This window comes from Heterocephalus glaber, unplaced genomic scaffold, assembly GCF_053883595.1.
Source record: "Heterocephalus glaber isolate CG9 unplaced genomic scaffold, H.glaber_assembly_v1.0 deba00001004, whole genome shotgun sequence".
In the NCBI taxonomy this organism is placed as follows: Eukaryota; Metazoa; Chordata; class Mammalia; order Rodentia; family Bathyergidae; genus Heterocephalus; species Heterocephalus glaber.
The window spans coordinates 6,027,637-6,045,642 of NW_028258179.1; the positions used below are offsets into that span (position 1 = coordinate 6,027,637).

General features: G+C 39.1%; 1 protein-coding gene and 1 long non-coding RNA gene across 9 annotated transcripts in view; one reads left to right on the top strand and one right to left on the bottom strand.

Moving 5' to 3' along the window:
* The window catches only part of Usp40 (ubiquitin specific peptidase 40), an 88,674-nt gene extending 83,215 nt beyond the window's left edge, over positions 1-5,459 (bottom strand). For 7 of the 8 annotated variants that reach the window (XM_021247005.2, XM_013066766.3, XM_013066765.3 and 4 more), the window contains exons 1-5: positions 5,322-5,459; positions 4,458-4,560; positions 3,942-4,159; positions 2,502-2,569; positions 1,078-1,191 (exon numbers count right to left, since the gene is read on the bottom strand). In XM_021247005.2, the coding sequence (XP_021102664.2) occupies positions 1,078-1,191; positions 2,502-2,569; positions 3,942-4,140 (381 nt within the window). In that variant the 5' untranslated portion in view covers positions 4,141-4,159; positions 4,458-4,560; positions 5,322-5,459. Of the gene's footprint in view, positions 1-1,077; positions 1,192-2,501; positions 2,570-3,941; positions 4,160-4,457; positions 4,565-5,321 lie in introns of all 8 variants that reach the window. The other variant, XM_087209456.1, reaches the window with a different exon arrangement.
* Positions 5,460-12,523: 7,064 nt separating this feature from the next.
* On the top strand, positions 12,524-15,660 carry LOC101721599 (uncharacterized). Its single transcript, XR_206226.3, has 3 exons — positions 12,524-13,178; positions 14,724-14,831; positions 15,107-15,660. It is a non-coding gene; the product is annotated as an uncharacterized LOC101721599 (long non-coding RNA).
* Positions 15,661-18,006: the final 2,346 nt, after the last annotated feature.

The window sequence follows — 18,006 nt, forward strand, 5'->3', positions numbered from 1 at the left end:
TTAAATATCACATGGTTTCGCTTATACAAATATATTTATATTTTTTCAAAATATAAAAAAAGAGCAAAATAAAAGGAAAAAATTTCTGTGACAGTTTCCTGTATTTGGCTTTGTAAGAATACATCTATACCATAGAGTGGAAGACCTGGATTTATTTGAATTTATATAGCTAACAGCTTATCAATACTGACGATAACTGGCTTTATGCACTGCTGACAAATGCTTAGTGTGTATAGTGGAATACTTTCTAGGACACACACAGAAAAATGAGAGTCCCCCCACACAATAGGACAAAAGAAGTCAGGGATGAGGCAGGAGAGGCGAAATACAAACACCTGCAAAATATGCCTTCACTGCTTTTTTTTTTTTGTATCGGGGATCAAACTCAGGATCTTGCGCTTGTCAGGCAGGTGCAGCACCACTGAGCTAAATCCCCGGCCTTCACTGCTCTGACTACAGTAAATGTTCCAATAAGAATACCCAGATTCAAAAATAAAGCACATCACATAGGGAGATAGCATTTAGAACAAAATTACGTGTCAGTTTATCCTTTATTGCTAGTCAGATTGAAAAGCTGATTAGCAGTTTGCCACAAAAATGTTAAGGTATTTCCATGTAATAGATGTTATATCTCGACTAGATTACATAAAAACTTTTAGAGTAGAAAATGCAAAAATCAACTCCTGTACTTTTCCCTATATTTACAACCTTTTCCCCAACTCCAAATCACAGCCAGCAATAAAGAACCCTGTCTCTAAAAATATACTTTAAGCCAGGCATGGTGGTGCATGCCTGTAATCCCAGCACTAAGGAGGCTGAGGTGGGAGGATCATTGCCAAGTTTGAGGCCAGCCTGGGCTACATAGTGAGTGAGTTCAAGGCCAGTTGGAACTATACAACAATATCCTGTCTCAAAAAAGACCAAAAGAAAAATATATATATACATTTTTGCCAAGTAATTATTTAACATGAGAAGGAAACATTCAAACAATATGTTGAGCCTCTCAGACAAAATTAAAAGTCAGGTAACATACTAAACCTCCTCTACTGCTGGTCACTGCCTCAGAGACTTTCATACCTCATTGCTGGTCCACCCAAAGCTGTCAGTGAGGTCAGTTGTGGATGCAGCTCCCTGGTCTAAGAGCAGAAGCTGAGCAAACAGGCGTTGCAATTGCAAAGGAATGACTCGAACCTGGACAAGAAATGATGTGTTTGTAAATGAACTCTTGTAAGCACCAAGTGAGGCTTTTTTTTGTTGTTACCAGAGATGGAACTGAGGACCTTGTGCTTGCAAGGCAGGCGGTGGAACCACTGACCCAAATCCCCGGCCCTAAGTGAGGCTTTTTAAAACATCTGGTGTATTGGTTTTCATCTATTTTCATTTAGGAGAATGTTTGTAAATCTCTTATTTAAAAGGGAGAATTAATTAAGGTTTAGTTCTCTGAAAAGTCTAATTCAATCCAAGAAGTCTTAGTTATCCAGTCTCCTGCCTTGACATAGTTCAAATCAACATTAACACTCAAATAGACCTAATAACCCACCAGAATGACCATAGGCAGCAGTTAGAATCTCTAATAGTTCATTTTTTCTCTAAAATATTTCAAATACAGATATATTCCTACAGATAAATGCAGGAATTTTCTTTGCAGCACACAGATCTCACTCTGGAGTCAGGACCTTTCACAGGGCTAGTTGCATCCTGCCCCTCTCTCCTGGCTCCAGGCCTGTCTTGTTTTTGCCTTATTCAAGATGATGATGGTGGGGGAAGGGGTGGGGATGAACAATGCCTTCTTGGGGTCTGATTTGCAGGCCAGGCTCTTAATAACAAAAAGGGAGGATAAACATTTAGAAACTTTTATGCTAATTTTACATTCCTCTGACATTTAAGAATATACAATAAAAGCACTGATCTGCAACAGATTGGGAAGAAAAAAAATGCACCAAAACTGGTCCTTTGCCACACAGTAGTTTCTGAAGTACTGGCCTGATCATGAATACTACTGTTAGAATAGATTTGAGCCTGAAAATGATGAGATTTCTGAGTTAGGTTTAAATAGATTTGAATATGATTAGAGCTGCACTTTAAACATAATTTTACCATAGTAATATGTAAACTAATGAACCAATTCCTCACTCAAGGTATTTCCAGAATACCAAAATGGAAAAGTGTTGGTCTCTGAGGTCTCCCTCCAACCCCATATTGTTGTAATTAAACAGATATTTTGGTAGGTTACTGTGGGTCATGTACAAATACCACTTTCATCAGAAGAATAAACATAGCAGAATGAGGTTATGTTCATAAAACAGTAGCACCATGGTGTTTGGGTAAGTAATTCTTTTTGGGAGGAAAATTTCATTGTAAATGTAATATAGGCCAAGCTACTTTCCAAAAACACTTGGTAATAAAATTACTGTTTTTTATGAATAAGGAACTTAATTCCTTCCTTAAAAAACATCTTCTCAATACTCCCCAAAACCCCCCATAAAACACAGATGTAATACCTTTGCATGAGGTTTATCCTTATCCTCTAAAGAACCAAGCTCTTCTGGACCAAGAGAAAATAAAGCTTCTAAACAAAAAAAGTAGAATTAGAGATGTAAATGACATAGTTTCATTTTAGAAAACTGTTTAGAAAGCCAAGATCACCATTAAGCCAAATTAAAGATTCAAAAATATGACTGTAAACTTAGAAGCAATGGAAGACACCACAAAAATTTGATAAATTGGGTGGTGATGGGAAAGGAAAGTGGCACTCAGATATAGGATGAGTCATATCTGTCCTCAGAATAAAGAGATTGTTCAGAGTTCAATACCACAAGGTCATGTAACTCTCGGGCCCCCAAACGGAGACATGTAAAACTGAAGGCCAAGTATTGCTCACATTGCATTCAAAAGAACACAGATACTAAGACTGCTGTGGAGGAAGCTGCTTTGCAGAAATGGGAATGGGCCAAACATATAGAGAAACCAGGGAAGAAAATTAAGTCAGACTGGCTTCTTGCAGTTGGTTTCTGGAGAGTTCTCTTATCTTCACAGTAACTGCCCCTCACCCCGGGGATTGAACTCAGGACCTTGCGCTTGCAAGGCAGGTGCAGCGCCACTGACCTAAATGCCCAGCCGCCACAATAATGCTTTTTAAATGTGGCCAATCTGAGTGGGTTTCTGTTCTTTGTACACGATCCCTTATCTAAAGTTTTTGGGCTTTTGGAATTCAAAATTTCTATTTTAGAAAGATAATATAAAGTATTACACCAGGTCAGGTTAGGCTAAACAAGTTCAGGTCAGGCCAGATCAAGGAAGGCTGGGCATGGTGATGCAAGACTGTAATCCCCGCGCTCAGAAGGCTGAGGCAGGAGGATCACGGTGAGTTCGAGGCTAGTCTGGGCTATGTAGTGAGTTTCAGATAGCCTGAATTACATAGTGAGACCCTATCTCAAAAAGAACAAAATAAGATCAGATCAAGGTCAGAGCATTCTGGATTTCAGAAATGCCGGTAAACAATTTTGGATGTGTATAAATAATGTGACACCCCTTCCCACTCCAAAAGTCAGGATATAGTTATTTGGGTAATCTGAGTTTAGGTGTTTGTTACTTAGCAGAAAGTTTTAAACTAAAAAAATACAAATATTGGGACAATAAGGACTGGTACTTATGACAGAATTGTCTTTGTTGTATTTTAAATTATAGGAATTACAAGAGAAATACACTGCCTTATTTTTAAATTGTTATTAAACACTACTATAATCACACAGAATATATTTAAAGTAATTTAAAATTCACATTTCTCTGCAGAAAGGATCACCAACTTATGTCTTACATTTGTAATAATAAACACATACTTTGGAATCCATATTCAATTGTCTATTTGTGATTTGTATCACTGATTACATGTAAAATTCATTGGTACATATTACTACTCAAATGCATGTAATAGAGCATACCTCTGAACTCAGGTGTGAAATGAAGAGTCTGAAGAAGGGAATTGAGGTAACATGTTCCACCCCGATTTCTGATTCCACTTAAATTGGTGAATTCTCTAGGAGCGGGAGGCTCCAAAGGTTTAGCCTTTAGTGTTTTTCCTTTTCCATACTGATTATTTGACACACCGGAATAATCCTCTTCAAACAGGTCCCCAAACATTGTGAAACTAAATACCACCCTTTAAAAAAAATAAATGATGTTATATAATGCTTTCAGGTTTTTAAAATGTTTTCCCAAATCTTCCTTATGTTTGAGAATATCTTTTGTTAAACTGTTCTTTAGTAAAACACATAAAGTGCAGTAGTTTGTTTTGGAGGCATCAAGATCTGAAATTTTTTTCAACCCTCCCAGAATTCTAAGTTGTGTGACTCTAGGCAAGTTAGTTAACTATTTTCTTATAGGTAAAACGTCCCATAGAATCACTTAAAAGTCAACATAATAACAGAAAGACACCTGCTGGGGGTGGTGGCACACACCTGTAATCTCAGCACGCTTGGGAGGCAGGAGGATCGTGTGAGTTCCAGGCCAGTCTGGGCTACATAGTGAGTTCAAGATCAGACTTCACTACATAGCAAGACCCTGTCTCAAAAAAAAAGGAAAGGCACTTATACACAGGGTTTGTCCCACAAAAAGTGACAGCTCTAAAAAGGCATGTTTACATCACTAATACAAAAGAAAACCCATCAGAAAACCTAACCCACTGCTGGGGTGGCAAAATCAATACTTGATTTTAAGAGTTGATAGAGGCCTTGGGACTATCATTCACTAAAACGTGTGCTCATACACCTGTACCTTGTACCAGATTACGATATTTAAGTGAATTAAATGGCTCAAACTAATCTTTATAGCAGTTTGGTACATTGTTCCCAAACTACAGAGCCATGAGGAGGTTCCTTGAGGAAGAAAGGCTTGCTGTTTAATGATGGAGTTCTGGGGATCGAATGTGACAGGTCTCATGTGAAGATGAAAAATATGAAGGCCCTAGCAAATTCTCTAAGTGACAGGAACCGCTGAGATGTAATTATTTTCAACTTATTTCTCAGAAGAAAAGCACAAGAAATGGAACTCGAGTCAGGCCTCGCGCCCATGGTCTGGATTCCCGTCTTCTTCTTTCCAGCCCAGTCCTGGGCCCCCCAGCCCGCCGAGCCAGCACCAGACCCAGGGGTCCGATGAATTAGAGGTCCTCGAGGTTCCAGACCAGGACCCAACGCCAGGAGACCGCGCGTTCTCCTGACAGGCCCGGGCCAGCCCACGCCTTGCTCCCGTCAGGCTTTAGCGCCAGCGCCGTCCTTACGCTTTCTCTGTCCCTCCCGAAATCCCCCGCCGTCGGCCCCACTTACTGCCTAAAGCCCAGAACCCCGCCCCGGCCAAAACGCAAAGTGAAGGGACGCGAAGGAAGTGGGCGCCGCCACGTTGGCTAGTACGGTTTTGGTAAAGCGCTTTCCCGAGCGCAGATTGTATTTCCCAGGTTGCCCCGCGACAGCGCGGGCCCGGCGCGCAAGGCCTTACGGGCAACGTAGTTCCTTTGGTGGGTGGGCTTCCGGTCTCTCGGGGTTGTTAGCGTTTACGACAATTGCTGTTCACAATCCATGCTATCTGGAATTGGTTATTCAAAGGTTGCTTGTCTTTGGCATTGCTGATTTCTGAATCACCTAATCATAGTTTGCCAAGCACCTTAAAGACATTTTCCCAAGTGTAGCTCCAGTACAAATTCAAGCGTTCCATATTCTCCTGAACCGTTGTACCTTCCTGGATGTTTATTTCATCATCACTAGTGTAAAAAGCATGTACAAGAATTCACTAAAACAATGTGTTATGTACATGTACCACGTTCCCCAGGATGAATGTAATCATGTACTGCAAACATGTACTAATAAAATAATTAGAAATAAAAAGAATGCACTAAAACAAAATCCCCTGAGGGACCCACTGTGCCCCACGCCAATAAATACTATTTTTGAAAAATTATTACATGTAATTAAGTTGGGTGTAATTAAAAAGTTAAAGGGTTTTCTATGTCTAAAGCAATAAAGCTTTAAAAATACTAAAATGCTCTTTGGTAAACCAAAAGCTTGATTAAAAATGAAGGTTTTGTGTTTTATCTAGATAATCTCTTGTGTTTTCTGCTTCTAGGCTATTGATTACTTAAAACAATTTTAAAAATTAAGGTTTATTTAAATATTGGCTTGTTATAAAAACTTTGATTATCAGTTTATAAACAACTACTTTTTTAGGTTATAGCACATCTATCTATCTGTATATGAGACTAAAGAAGGGAATACATATATATGGGACTAAAGAGGGGTACTCTGAGCTTTGTCTGATATTAAAAAGTTTATAGAATTAAAATTACATAAGTCTAATGGATCTAACGTGGCCAACAAATGCTCTCTTTTATACTCTATTTATGGTCATTAACACTGTTTCCTAAATTTCTAGCGGTCTAAAGGTATCCTTTAACTCTTGTCGTTGTTACCCTATGTTAACCTGTTAAAGCAATATAAAAATTTCCCCCAAAGTAAAAGATAATATATGTAAAAGATTTCTATATAGCTATAAAGCTAAATATTGCTAACTTCTTAGCATATAAAATATATTTATATTCCTTAGACATACAAGCCTTCTAAAATACAAAATTTATGTTGACATCATATTGATGGCTTCCAGACTAAAACTGTTTGTAATGATAGGTTTTTTTTTCCAGGCTGATGTTTATGTGTTCCCTATTGTATTAAATAATTAGATGCCCATAAAACACCATATACTCCAGGAAATGACACTAACAAAGACTAGGCAATAGTTACCTATATAATACATCTGTAGGCAAGTTCATTCTATTTAGATAATTTATTTTAAAAACACACCAAGTCTAGATAAAAATTTACTTATATAATTTAATATTTTATAATTGGATAATGGTAATCTGTTAAGTTATTTCATGCTAAAATACAATTTTCAAAGTGTTAGAGATATAATAAAAGGTCCTGGTACCATAACGTCATCATAATTGTTATTTTAAAATGCTGTTTGCTCTGGTTATTTATTTTTCATTTTACTTGAAAATCTTTATAACTATTGCTCTAACCCTTTGCAGGAACTGTTATACTAACCTCTTGTTTCTAAGAACAACTTAATCAGTAGGTTAAGATGATAGGTCATAACCTGCAGTACATATAGAAAAAGGACACTGATGCCTAATGAGTTAGGATAGAGGAAGTAAAATATAGGTAGAAAGGCAACAAAGAAATCATAACTAAAAATATTGTACTTTTTAGAAGACAGCAACTTTGAGACCCAGTCAAAATTATCCAAAGCAATCCATATCATCATTCCCTTGGTTAAATTTTGGCTCCTTTATTTCCAGACCATCACACCCCAAATTCCTCAGGAATGCTGAAAATCAATAATTTGCCTTAATTGAGAAAGTAAAGAGCAGGAATATGATCCTAAGATAAAGGAACAGGTTGACAGAATCCAAAGAATGTCTAAATTGGCTATTTTTAAAACCTAGGCACATGCCTGCAAAATGGGATAGAGCCCTTGGGGAGGTGGGATGGAATGGACCACTTTTTTCTGGAATTTCCATCCCCTTGAGAGAAGCATAATTGTTCCCATTTCCAGGGAACAAGGTGCCTCTCTTAATGGCCTGCACTCTATTTCTTTGAGTGTGTACTTTTGACTTTCTGCCTAATAAAACCCTTCCTATGCCTCTTGCCGACTAGTTCTCAAAATTCTTCTTCCACAATGGAAGGCAGTGAACTTACAAACCTATTCTGTGGTTATGGTGGATTAGGTTCCTTTTCTCAGCACTGGGAACTTCTTCTGATCTGGTCTGGTAACATTTTCTCTTGGCAACCCAGCCAGGAGTTAAGTGAGGCATTGGAACTCCAACTTTAGTAAGTCCAGCCTAAGTCTTTTCATTTTTTTCTTACCTGCCTGTTTCCCTCAACCTCTCGTCCTCTGAAGTGTAGCTTATTTCTTTTCTTTTCCTTTTTTTGGTACCAGGGATCAAACTCAGGACCTTGCACTTGCAAGGCAGGCAGTAGAACCACTGAGCTAAATCCCCAGCCCCAAGTAGCTTATTTCTTCTCAGCAGTAAGAGGTCCCTAGACCTTCCAAGTCCCTAGAAAATGAAAAGTACTTGTGAACAAGAAAGGAAAGTGGAGAGTTGCTACTGATACAATTAGATGGGTTAGACCTGAATAATTACGTATACTCAAAGCATGAATCTCCATGCTTAGCAAATGCTCAGTAAATCACAAACTGAGGAGCAATTAGCAACCTAGATAGTCTCCAGACTATAAATTACAAGATCTTTCAAGCTCCTTGTTATGAAATGGTTTGACACTCTTTCACTAGTGAAGAATAAAATAACAACTATCCCAAGATGGTCTTAGAACAAGACTTTACAGACATTTTAATTATTTTGCCTAAGAAAGCACAAGAATACTTTGAACAGCAAGATGGTTATACAATTTTTTCTCATTCAGTTTTGAAAATCTAGAGTACTTGCACATTCTGAAGGATAGTTTCACCACCAGATTAGAACAGTAAGCATAATATAACCAATTTGTTTTTACAAATAAATACACTTAAAATAACTTTAAATGTATTTTTCACCAGTAAGTTGTCATATATTCTTATATCATGTTCACTTTTGCTTAAGAATTAAAGCAAGTGTATTACTCTAATGGAAACATGAGAAATCTCTTGTTCATGCACTATACAGGGCAGATATACATTTTTACCTAATCACCCAATTATCTACAGATAATTTACAATAAGATGGTATTTCAATGGAAAATAACTATAGCTATTTTTAGTAGGTAAACAAATTATATTCAAAAGCTTGAAAATATCTGAATTAAACACTTGCCCTAATGTCTCTTAAATCTTTCTTAGTCAAACAAACTAATCAGTCATCATTTATAAATGAATGAATTATTTGAGGTAGGCATATATATATATATATATATATATATATATATATATTTGGTACCGGGGATCGAACTCTGGTCCTTGCGCTTGCGAGGCAGGCAGCGGAACCACTGAGCTAAATCCCCGGCCCTTGAATGAATTATTTGAAAGGCAACAGCTCCCCCTAATAATGGTCAAAGGGAAGGAGAGTGGCAGAAAGTGACAGCCCTATACTGCTGTGCAATGCTTGTGCCAGTACCTTTAAACAGGTAGTGGTTCTTTTAAACAGGTGGCATTCATTTTTAAACAGGTGGGAGCTGCCAGGGAGATTAAATCTCCCTGGGAGTGTCTGTGTGCAGTGGCTATTGCTCTAGGACTGGTGGCACTGTGGGGGAGTGGGGGAAGTGTTGCTCCAGCTACCATTTGGGGCCCAGCCCTGCGTCAGGCATCCAGGCATTCCTGTCTCATGATTTCAAGTGCATCAGGAACCATGGTTTTCTGTGCAACAATCCTGCCCATTCCCCAAGTGAAATGAGGGCTCTGACTGTGGCTCCCACTGTCTCTCTCTCCAAGGGTCTCTTTCTGGCAGGGTACTTGGCTCTGCCCTTGTGCCATTTGGAGGCTCTCGGTCTCCACCCTGTCCTTGGGTATAGGTGCTTCAGGCCTTAAAGAGACTGCCTTCCATGAGGCACTGTGGGGTGCTGTGGGGCACAATGGGATGCTCAGGGCTGCCCCCACCCAGGGAGGGCTGTTTTCTAGCCCAGAGAGACATTTGCTGACTCAGCCTGGCTCTGTGCAATTGAGACCCGAACCAAGCCTGCAGCTATGGGGACCTGGGGCTCTCTTGTGGCTGCTGGTGCGAGCAGGCAGGGACGAGGATCCCCAGCTTCCACTAATTTTTACCACTGTTTAGCTCCCTGTCTCTCCCTGTCCATCCTAAGACAGAAAGAACATGAAAGGGATTGGAGAAAGAGAAAAAGAAACCTAAACCAGTCCACCAGTCCTGTGTGTGTGTGTGTGTGTGAGAGAGAGAGAGAGAGAGAGAAAGAGAGAGAGAGAGGCACAGTTCCCAAAGAGTCTTACCTTGTCATGGCTCCATTTGTTACCTCCTGGCGGGCTCATCAAATGTGTTATGTGGTGTTGTAGTGAGTAGTTGGTCCTTTCCAGACTTTTGAGGAATCTCCACACTAATTTCCACAGTGGTTGCACCAGTCTACACTCCCACCAACAGTGGAGAAGGGTTTCTTTTTCCCCACAACCCCACCAGCATTTGCTGTTGATTGATTTCTGTGTTTGTTTTTGTTTTTTAGGTACTGAGGATCGAACTCACAATCTTGTGTTTACAAGGCAGTGTTATTAGTTGATTTCTTGTTGGTAGCCATTCTTTCTGGAGTGAGGTGGAATCTCAGTGTTGTTTTCATTTGCATCTCTTGAAGGACCAGTGATGCTGAACATTTTTTCATGTTTATTTGATGTTTCTATTTCTTTGTCTGAGAAATGTCTGTTCATTTCAGATGGCCATTTTTGTATTGGGTCTTTAAATTTGGGAGGTCTGATTTTTAAAAGTTCTTTATATATTTTACATAGTAGACCTTTGTCTGAGGACCAGCTGGTAAAAATTTTTTCCCACATTATGGGTTGTCTCTTCACTCTGTTGGTGGTTTCTCTTGCTGTGCAGAAGCTTTTTTTTTGGTACCAGGGATTGAACTGGGAACCTTGCACTTTTGAGGCAGAGACAGAAACACTGAGCTAAATCCCCAGCCCCCAGAAGCTTTTTAATAAGATGACATCCCAGTTGTGGATACTTTGTGCTAGTTCCTGTGCTCCTGAGGTTTTGTTCATGAAATTTTTTCCTACACCAATGTCTTCAAGAGTTCTACCTAACCTCTGTTCCAGCTGGTTTAGTGTTTCTGTTTTAATATTTAGATCTTTGATCCATTTCAATTTTAGTTTAGTGCATGGTGAGAGATACAGGTCTAGTTTTAATCTTTGACAAGGTGAAGCCCAATTTTTCCAGCACCATTTATTAAAGAGGCTATCTTTCCTCCAGTGAGGGTGTTTGGCCCCTTTGTCAATGGTGAGGTGGCTGAGTGTTCCTGGAGTTGTTTCTGCATCTTCTAATCTGTTCCACTGATCCTCAGGTCTGTCCTAGTCTCCTTCCTCAGTTTCATTCTTTGTCACCATGGGACATGACCCCAGTATTTTGGTAATGGAACCACCATACTAGCCTTGGAGTATCTACTTCTTCACTTATTTTCTGCAAGATAAAGAGTATTCTTTCATTTAAGTTACTTAGGTCTCTTTTGCTGGGCTATTCATAAATGAATGTAATCCCCAAGTGGTACACAAGCAATGCCCTTGAGGAAATCAAAGTGAGTAGAGAAGAGAGAAATATAAAAAACAAAAATTTGGTGAGGCATCACTAGTATGATATTCCTTTTTTGCATGCATAACCTGGTAAAAACTAATCCTGGAGATGTAGATGACTTTAATAGAAAGTCCATCAGCGTGGTAGGGAGAGATTCAGGAGGTAACACTTACTAGGACATAATTTTCTCCTTAATAAAATTCAGGACAAACAACCTAAGAGTCCATCTGCAGATTGTTAACAGATGGAGGGTTCCACAGGGCATCTTTCCAGGTTCTTCGTCTCCTGAACATAGAACTGAACAAGACACTCAGAAAAGGCAGAGAAGATGTACATTTAAGATAGAAAAGAAGTATGTTCCACAGGGTAAGAGTGGGGTGATAGATTCACAGCAGCTCCAGGGATAAGTCTTTTGTACCCAAAATTTCTCGATTGGCTTCTTCACACAAATAAGGCATTGGGACAGTTGTCCTATCAAAAACTTACTTGGCTTGGTATCAGAATTAAACTGCCCTATGGAAAGACTCACTTGGTTTCCTGCCAGATGTAAATGAAGGATTGAAAATAGCATTTTTCTGATTGCCCTGCACATAGCATCAGATTCAAAAGAGGGATTGAAAATATCACTTTCTGTTTGGTTCTGTGTACAGCACTCAGTTTTAAGTCAATTCTTGGGGTCAGCATCCAGTCCTGAAAAACAAGCAAAATCAAAGGAATGCAAAGTGAAGGCCATGGCCTGAGAATGAGAAAGGGAAAAGGAATACAGGAAGTTGGGACCACTGATGGCAATAGTTTGTTACTTAGTGACTTTAGTTAAAAAGAACCACTTGGCTTCATGTGTAGGACAAAAATGAAAACACAAAGACAAATTAGGCGCCCACTCCTGGCATCTCGACAAAAGATGATGGCAGTTTGGGGTTAAGTGGTGTCATGTTGTTCCAGAAAATCACAGAAAGAAATGCACGGAGACACAGAATTTGGGTAAAATAATAAAAATTTTACTCGCAAGCAGGCGGGACCACCAGAAACTGGTCTGGTCAGTGTCCACATGCCGCGTTCTTTGTTAGTCACCTTTTATACTTTTGTTAGTCATTATCTCATCCCTAGCGGTCTTTGTTAAATAAATAAAGTTCCAAGTTCTGTTTAATGGTTAAACACAGGTGGTTTCTGTCACTGATTACAGTCCTAAACACATGACAGTTACGGCACATATATCACAAGTTTGTTCAGGGATTTCCACTTTGTTCTTCAGAGGTAAGATGTTATCTATAGTGGAGCTACAGATCAAAGGAGCTATAAACCTTCACTTTAAACAACAAAAGCAAGGGGCTAAGGCAAGCTTTTAAAGGGATACACTGCCTATTTTGCTTCCACAACTACTTTAATAGCTAATCTGCTAACTTTACTTTATTTTATTTATTTATTTATTTTTGGTACCGGGGATCAAACTCGGGTCCTTGCGCTTGCACAGCAGGCGGCAAAACCAATGAGCTAAATCCCTGGCCCAATAACCTTACTTTAAAACTTTTCTCTATCATTGTGAGGTAGAGAGAGGGGCAGATTTGAGATCTCTTTTGTAGAAAAGGCAGGACTTGCAGTTGGGCTGAGACATGGCTTTGTAATATGTCAGCTAAGCTAGGCTAAATTTTGTTTCCCAGCATTCCCTTCCCTGGATATTTCCAGTTAGGGTGGATCACAGAGATATTTGGCCTAAAATTGGGGGGGGGGTGAAAGCAAAGAGGAGTCTGTTTGGTTTTCCTTACAGGTAGTAGTTTAGGACAGTAGGCTTTGTAGCTCATGCAAGTTGTTGCCTTTCTGCTGCCTTGCCTCATGGCCATGAAGAAGCAGTTGGACCTGCAATTCCTCCACCTTTCCCTGGCTCCTCCTTCAGCTTCTTCCATACATGGCACAGGTATGTGATTACCTTTGTGAGGAAAGGCCCCGCTTCTTTCTCAGGACACCTACATTGACAAGTAGCAGGCAGCAAGAACACCCCATGGTTCCATTTCCTTCTTGAGGGTCTCACCTTGTCCTTGCTCTTCCCCACCTATCAGCCTCCCTGAAGACATAACATGTGGCCCTTCCAAGTCTGTGGGCAGAGATTGTTCAAGCAGCTCTCAAATCTTTCCCCATATAGATTTGGAGTGGCTCTGCTTCTCTGACAGAATCCTAACTGAAAGGAATTGGAGTCTTGGGCTGTGGGAAAGTGGTACCTTGTACACTTTTTGACTTCAATTATCAGGAGGGAGAAAGGGTAGGAGGGAGGGGATGACTTGGGCCACAGCCTGGCCTGTATTGGAATTTTTGCAAGTAGAGTAGGGTAAACACTTGAGGATTGGCTAGTTTGAATAATTTCAAACTATCTCTAAAAATTGGCTACCCTGGGGAAGGGCACCCCTCCCCAGCCAGAAAGGTTTTTTAAGAAGTGGAAATACTACAATAAACAGAAAATTAAAAAATATAAACAATATAGGAAGTATGCTTTCTTTTCTCATGAATAAATACCCAGGAATGGAATAGGGAGTTCTATGGTAGTTGTATGTTTGCTTTTTAAAGGAAATTGGCAAATAATATCTCCAAGTAGCAGTATGCTCACACAGTACCACTGGCAGCATCTGAGTACCTAACTCTTCTGTGCGCTCACTGACACTTGGTATGGTCAACCTTTTACACTTTTGCCATTTTAATGGGTGTGTAAGTTAAACTGCAGGTTTAATTTTAATCAGAAATGATGTTGAATGCCTTTTCCTGTGCCTTTTGGCCATCTACATACTTTCCTTGCAAAAATCTTTGCCCACTAAAAAATGTTTCTTCCTCATGATTGAGTTTTAAAAGTTTTAAAAATATATTTTGAATAAAAGTCTTTTATCAGATATATGCTTTGCAAATATTTTTCTTCCAATCTGTGGATTATTTTTTTTAATAAACTTTTTTTGTTTAGTTTTTTTTGTTTGTTTAGTTTTTTGAGATAGGGTCTTCACTATGTAGCCCAGGCTGGCCTTGACCTTTCTGCAGTCCTTCTGCTTCAGCTGCTCGAGCCCTGGGATAACAGGCATGTGCCACCACACTCAGCTTTAATAAACCTTTTAAAGAATAGATTTGTATTTACAGAAAGGTAGCAAGAAACTAGTACAGAGATTTCCAAAATACCCTGGATCCAGTTTCCCTTTTCTTTTTTTTGAGACAGGGTTTTGCTTTGGAGTTCAGACTGGTCCCGAACTCACTATGTAGCCCACGGTGGCCTTGAACTTGCTTCGATCCTCCTGCCTCAGCCTCTGGAGTGCTGGGATTACAGGTGTGCACCACCACGCCTGGCCAGTTTCCCATATGTTTAAGATTATGTTACTATACCACACTTATCACAACACACGATCAAATATTGATGCATTGTGATGAACTAAAGTCTATATTTTATTCACATTTAATTGGTTTTTACCTAATGTCCTTTTTCTTTCAGAAGATGCCATTCAGAATACCACATTGCATTTGGTCATATTGATCCCTTAAGCACCTCTAAACTAAACTGTGACCGTTTATCAGAATTTCCTTGTTTTTGAAGACTGTGGTATGTATGTATGTATATATGTATGTATATATGTATGTATGTATGTATGTATGTATGTATTTGTGCCGGGGATCGAACTCAGAATTTTGCGCTTGCGAAGCAGGTGGCGGAACCACTAAGCTAAATCCCTGGCCCTGACTGTGGTAGTTTTGAGGAGTACTGGCCAAGTATTTTGTGGAATGTCCCTTGCTTTGGGTTTGTTTAAAACATTTTTTTTTAAACCATGGTTAGGCTTCGGTTACAGTTTTTTTCTGGATGTATTTTCTTGCTTATAGATATCTGATTGCTGAACAAATTATCTTTTTCTCCACCGAATTGTCTTTGCACTTTTGAAGAAGAGATGGAAGAAGAGGAAGAACATTGTTCATTATGTACGCATCTATTTCTGGACTTTCTACTCTCTTCCACTGATCTATTTGTGAATTATTTGATTATCATAGTGTATGGTGAGGCCCGAGTCAAGCTAGCCTCTGTACCTCCATTTTTAGTAAAATCTCCATTTATGCATGGCACTGACCTCTGCCTGAACCCCCAGGTAGTGTGTCAAGATAAGAGCTGTTGTCAAGATAAGTGTTCTGAGAAAAACTGCAAAATGTACCGTTCCCGTAGCGGTCGTTTTGCTTCTGTAACTGCGCTTGCCGCCCCCGCCCTCGCCCTCGCCCTCACCGCTTACCGGGCTAACTGATTGGCCACTGGAGCTCGAGAGAGAGCAAACTTCCTGCTTATGAAACTGCTTAAAAACTGCAGCTGAAAGACGTCCGGGGTCCTTCTCTGGGGCTGCGTCCTTGAGATTGGACCCTGGACGGCGAAATAAAAGCTTGGCATTCAATCTTTTGACTCGCTGTCCATTTGTTGGGACAACAGTATCAGTCCGTGCTTACTAGAGAAACAGATTTAAAATAAGATATACAAATATTATTTTAAAGATTTACAAGGTAGGCTTACAATGACTGCCTGCAGAGTCGGTTGTGTAAGAGTGCAAAATGGCCGCCTGCAGCACTGAAGACCCTTAGGATCCAATTCAACGTCAAAGGGCCCCAGGTGAGTCCGTTTCTGGAGGCCGCAAAATCTGCATTGAAAGCTGGAAGACGAGCTCCTTCGAAGCAGCAGTTTGGAGTCTTCTTTCTTTGTTTCTCTTATTTCATTCAGGTGCCATGCCTGTTTGTTGGTGCCACTCATACGCAGGATGGGTCTTCTGTCTTCAGTAAATCTCTTCAGCCATGCCCAGAACTATGCTAATCCAATTTGTTTGGGCCTTTCTAACTCAAATTGACACAATCAGTTAACTATCACACATAGCTTTGCATTAAGTCTTGAAATAGGTAGTATTAGTTAACTCTTTTATTTTTTCTAAGTTGTTTTGGCTGTTCTAGATCTTTTTACATATCCACATGAATTTTAGCATCAGTTTGCCAGTTTTGTAGAAAAAAGTCTGCTGGGATTTTGATTGAGACTATAATTTATAGATCAGTTTGGGAGAACTGACATTTTTAACAATTTTGGGCTTTCTAATTCATGACTAATAGTTATATCTATTTTTGTCTTCTATAATATTTCTCATCAATGTCTTGCAATTTTCAATTGCAAGACTTTTTTCAATTTTTTCTGTGATTATTGTATTTTTTGATGCTACTGGAATGATTTTTTTTTCTATTATCCAATGATTCATTGTAAATATACAGAAATTAGGTGGGGTTTTTTTTTTTTTTTTTTTTTTAGTGTTGACGATTGACTCTAGGGTCTTGTGCACTCTACCATTGAGCTACACTCCTATACCCATAAAACTGTGCATTTTGATTGTTGATTTTTATATCATTGAACTATGCTAAACTTGCTCATTTGTTTTAGGAAATTTTTGTAGATTCCTTTGAAATTTGACATAGATGATAATGTTATCTGAAAATGAGAAAATATTACTGCTATCTTTGCATCTGGCTGCTGTTTATTTTTTCTTTTGCTTGATTATACTGATAAGACCAATAAAACAAAGTTGAATAGAAGTGATAAGCCCAACTAACCTGGCCTTGGATCTGATCTGAGTAGTAAAGCAGTCATTAGTTATGATGTCAGCTGTGATTTTAAACAAGATGCTCTTAAGTGGGTTGAGAAGCTTCCGTTCTTCCAGCATGCTGAGAATTTTTATTTTTGGTACCAGGGATGGAACTTGGGACCTTGAGTTTTAGAGGCAGGTAGTGGAACCACTGAGCTAAATCCCCAGCCCCTGAGAATTTTTATTAGGAGTGGATTTTGGGTATTTGTAAGTGCTTTTTCCTGGGCCTATTATTAATTATATGGTTTTACTTTTTTGGTTTATTTATATGGTGTATTATGTCGAATTTCTTAAACTATTATTTTTGATTCTGGTAAAATATATATCACATGAAATTTATCATCCTAATCACACTAAGTGTATAAAATACATCATATTGCTTTGCAGCCATCAGCATCATTCACTCCTCCAAAACTGTCATCTTCCCAAACTGGATCTCTGTGCCTATTAAAGAGCTCCTCACTCTCCCCGGCCCCCAGCTCCTAAAACCACCATTTCACTCTGATTCTATGAATTTGACCACATTAGATATCTTTTTTTTGTATATCCTTTTATTGGTACATTTTAGGTATACAATATAATGACATTCTTCATTGGAGATATGCACCTTTACATACTCTCTTGGTTCATATTTTTTCCCCCTTCCTGCCCTCCCTTCAACCCCTCCATCCCTCCCTATTTACAAAGACTTTGTTTTCTTTTTTCATTTTCTCATATTAATTGCATTCCCTTCTTTCCTTTCCCCTACCCCTCCCACTTCCCCTTCCCCTTTGCCCCTTTTCTTCCTATTTCACATTATCTATTATACATTTTAGTCCTTATTTACACTTTCAGTTTCTCACACTAGAGAAACTATTCAGTATTTACACGTGTCCTATTTATTTCACTTAAGAGTATCGCCTCAGTGTGCACGCATTTTGCAATAAATGTCTCTAATTTCTCGTTTTTGATGGCTGAGTAGTACTCCATTTTATTAAAAAAACCCCACATTTTCTTGATCCAGTCTCCAGTTGATGGGCATTTGGGCTATTTCCAAGTTTTAGCTATCACAAACTGTGCTGCTATGAATATGGGTGCACCTATACCACTGTGGTATGATTCTTTTAATTCTTTGGGGCAGATACC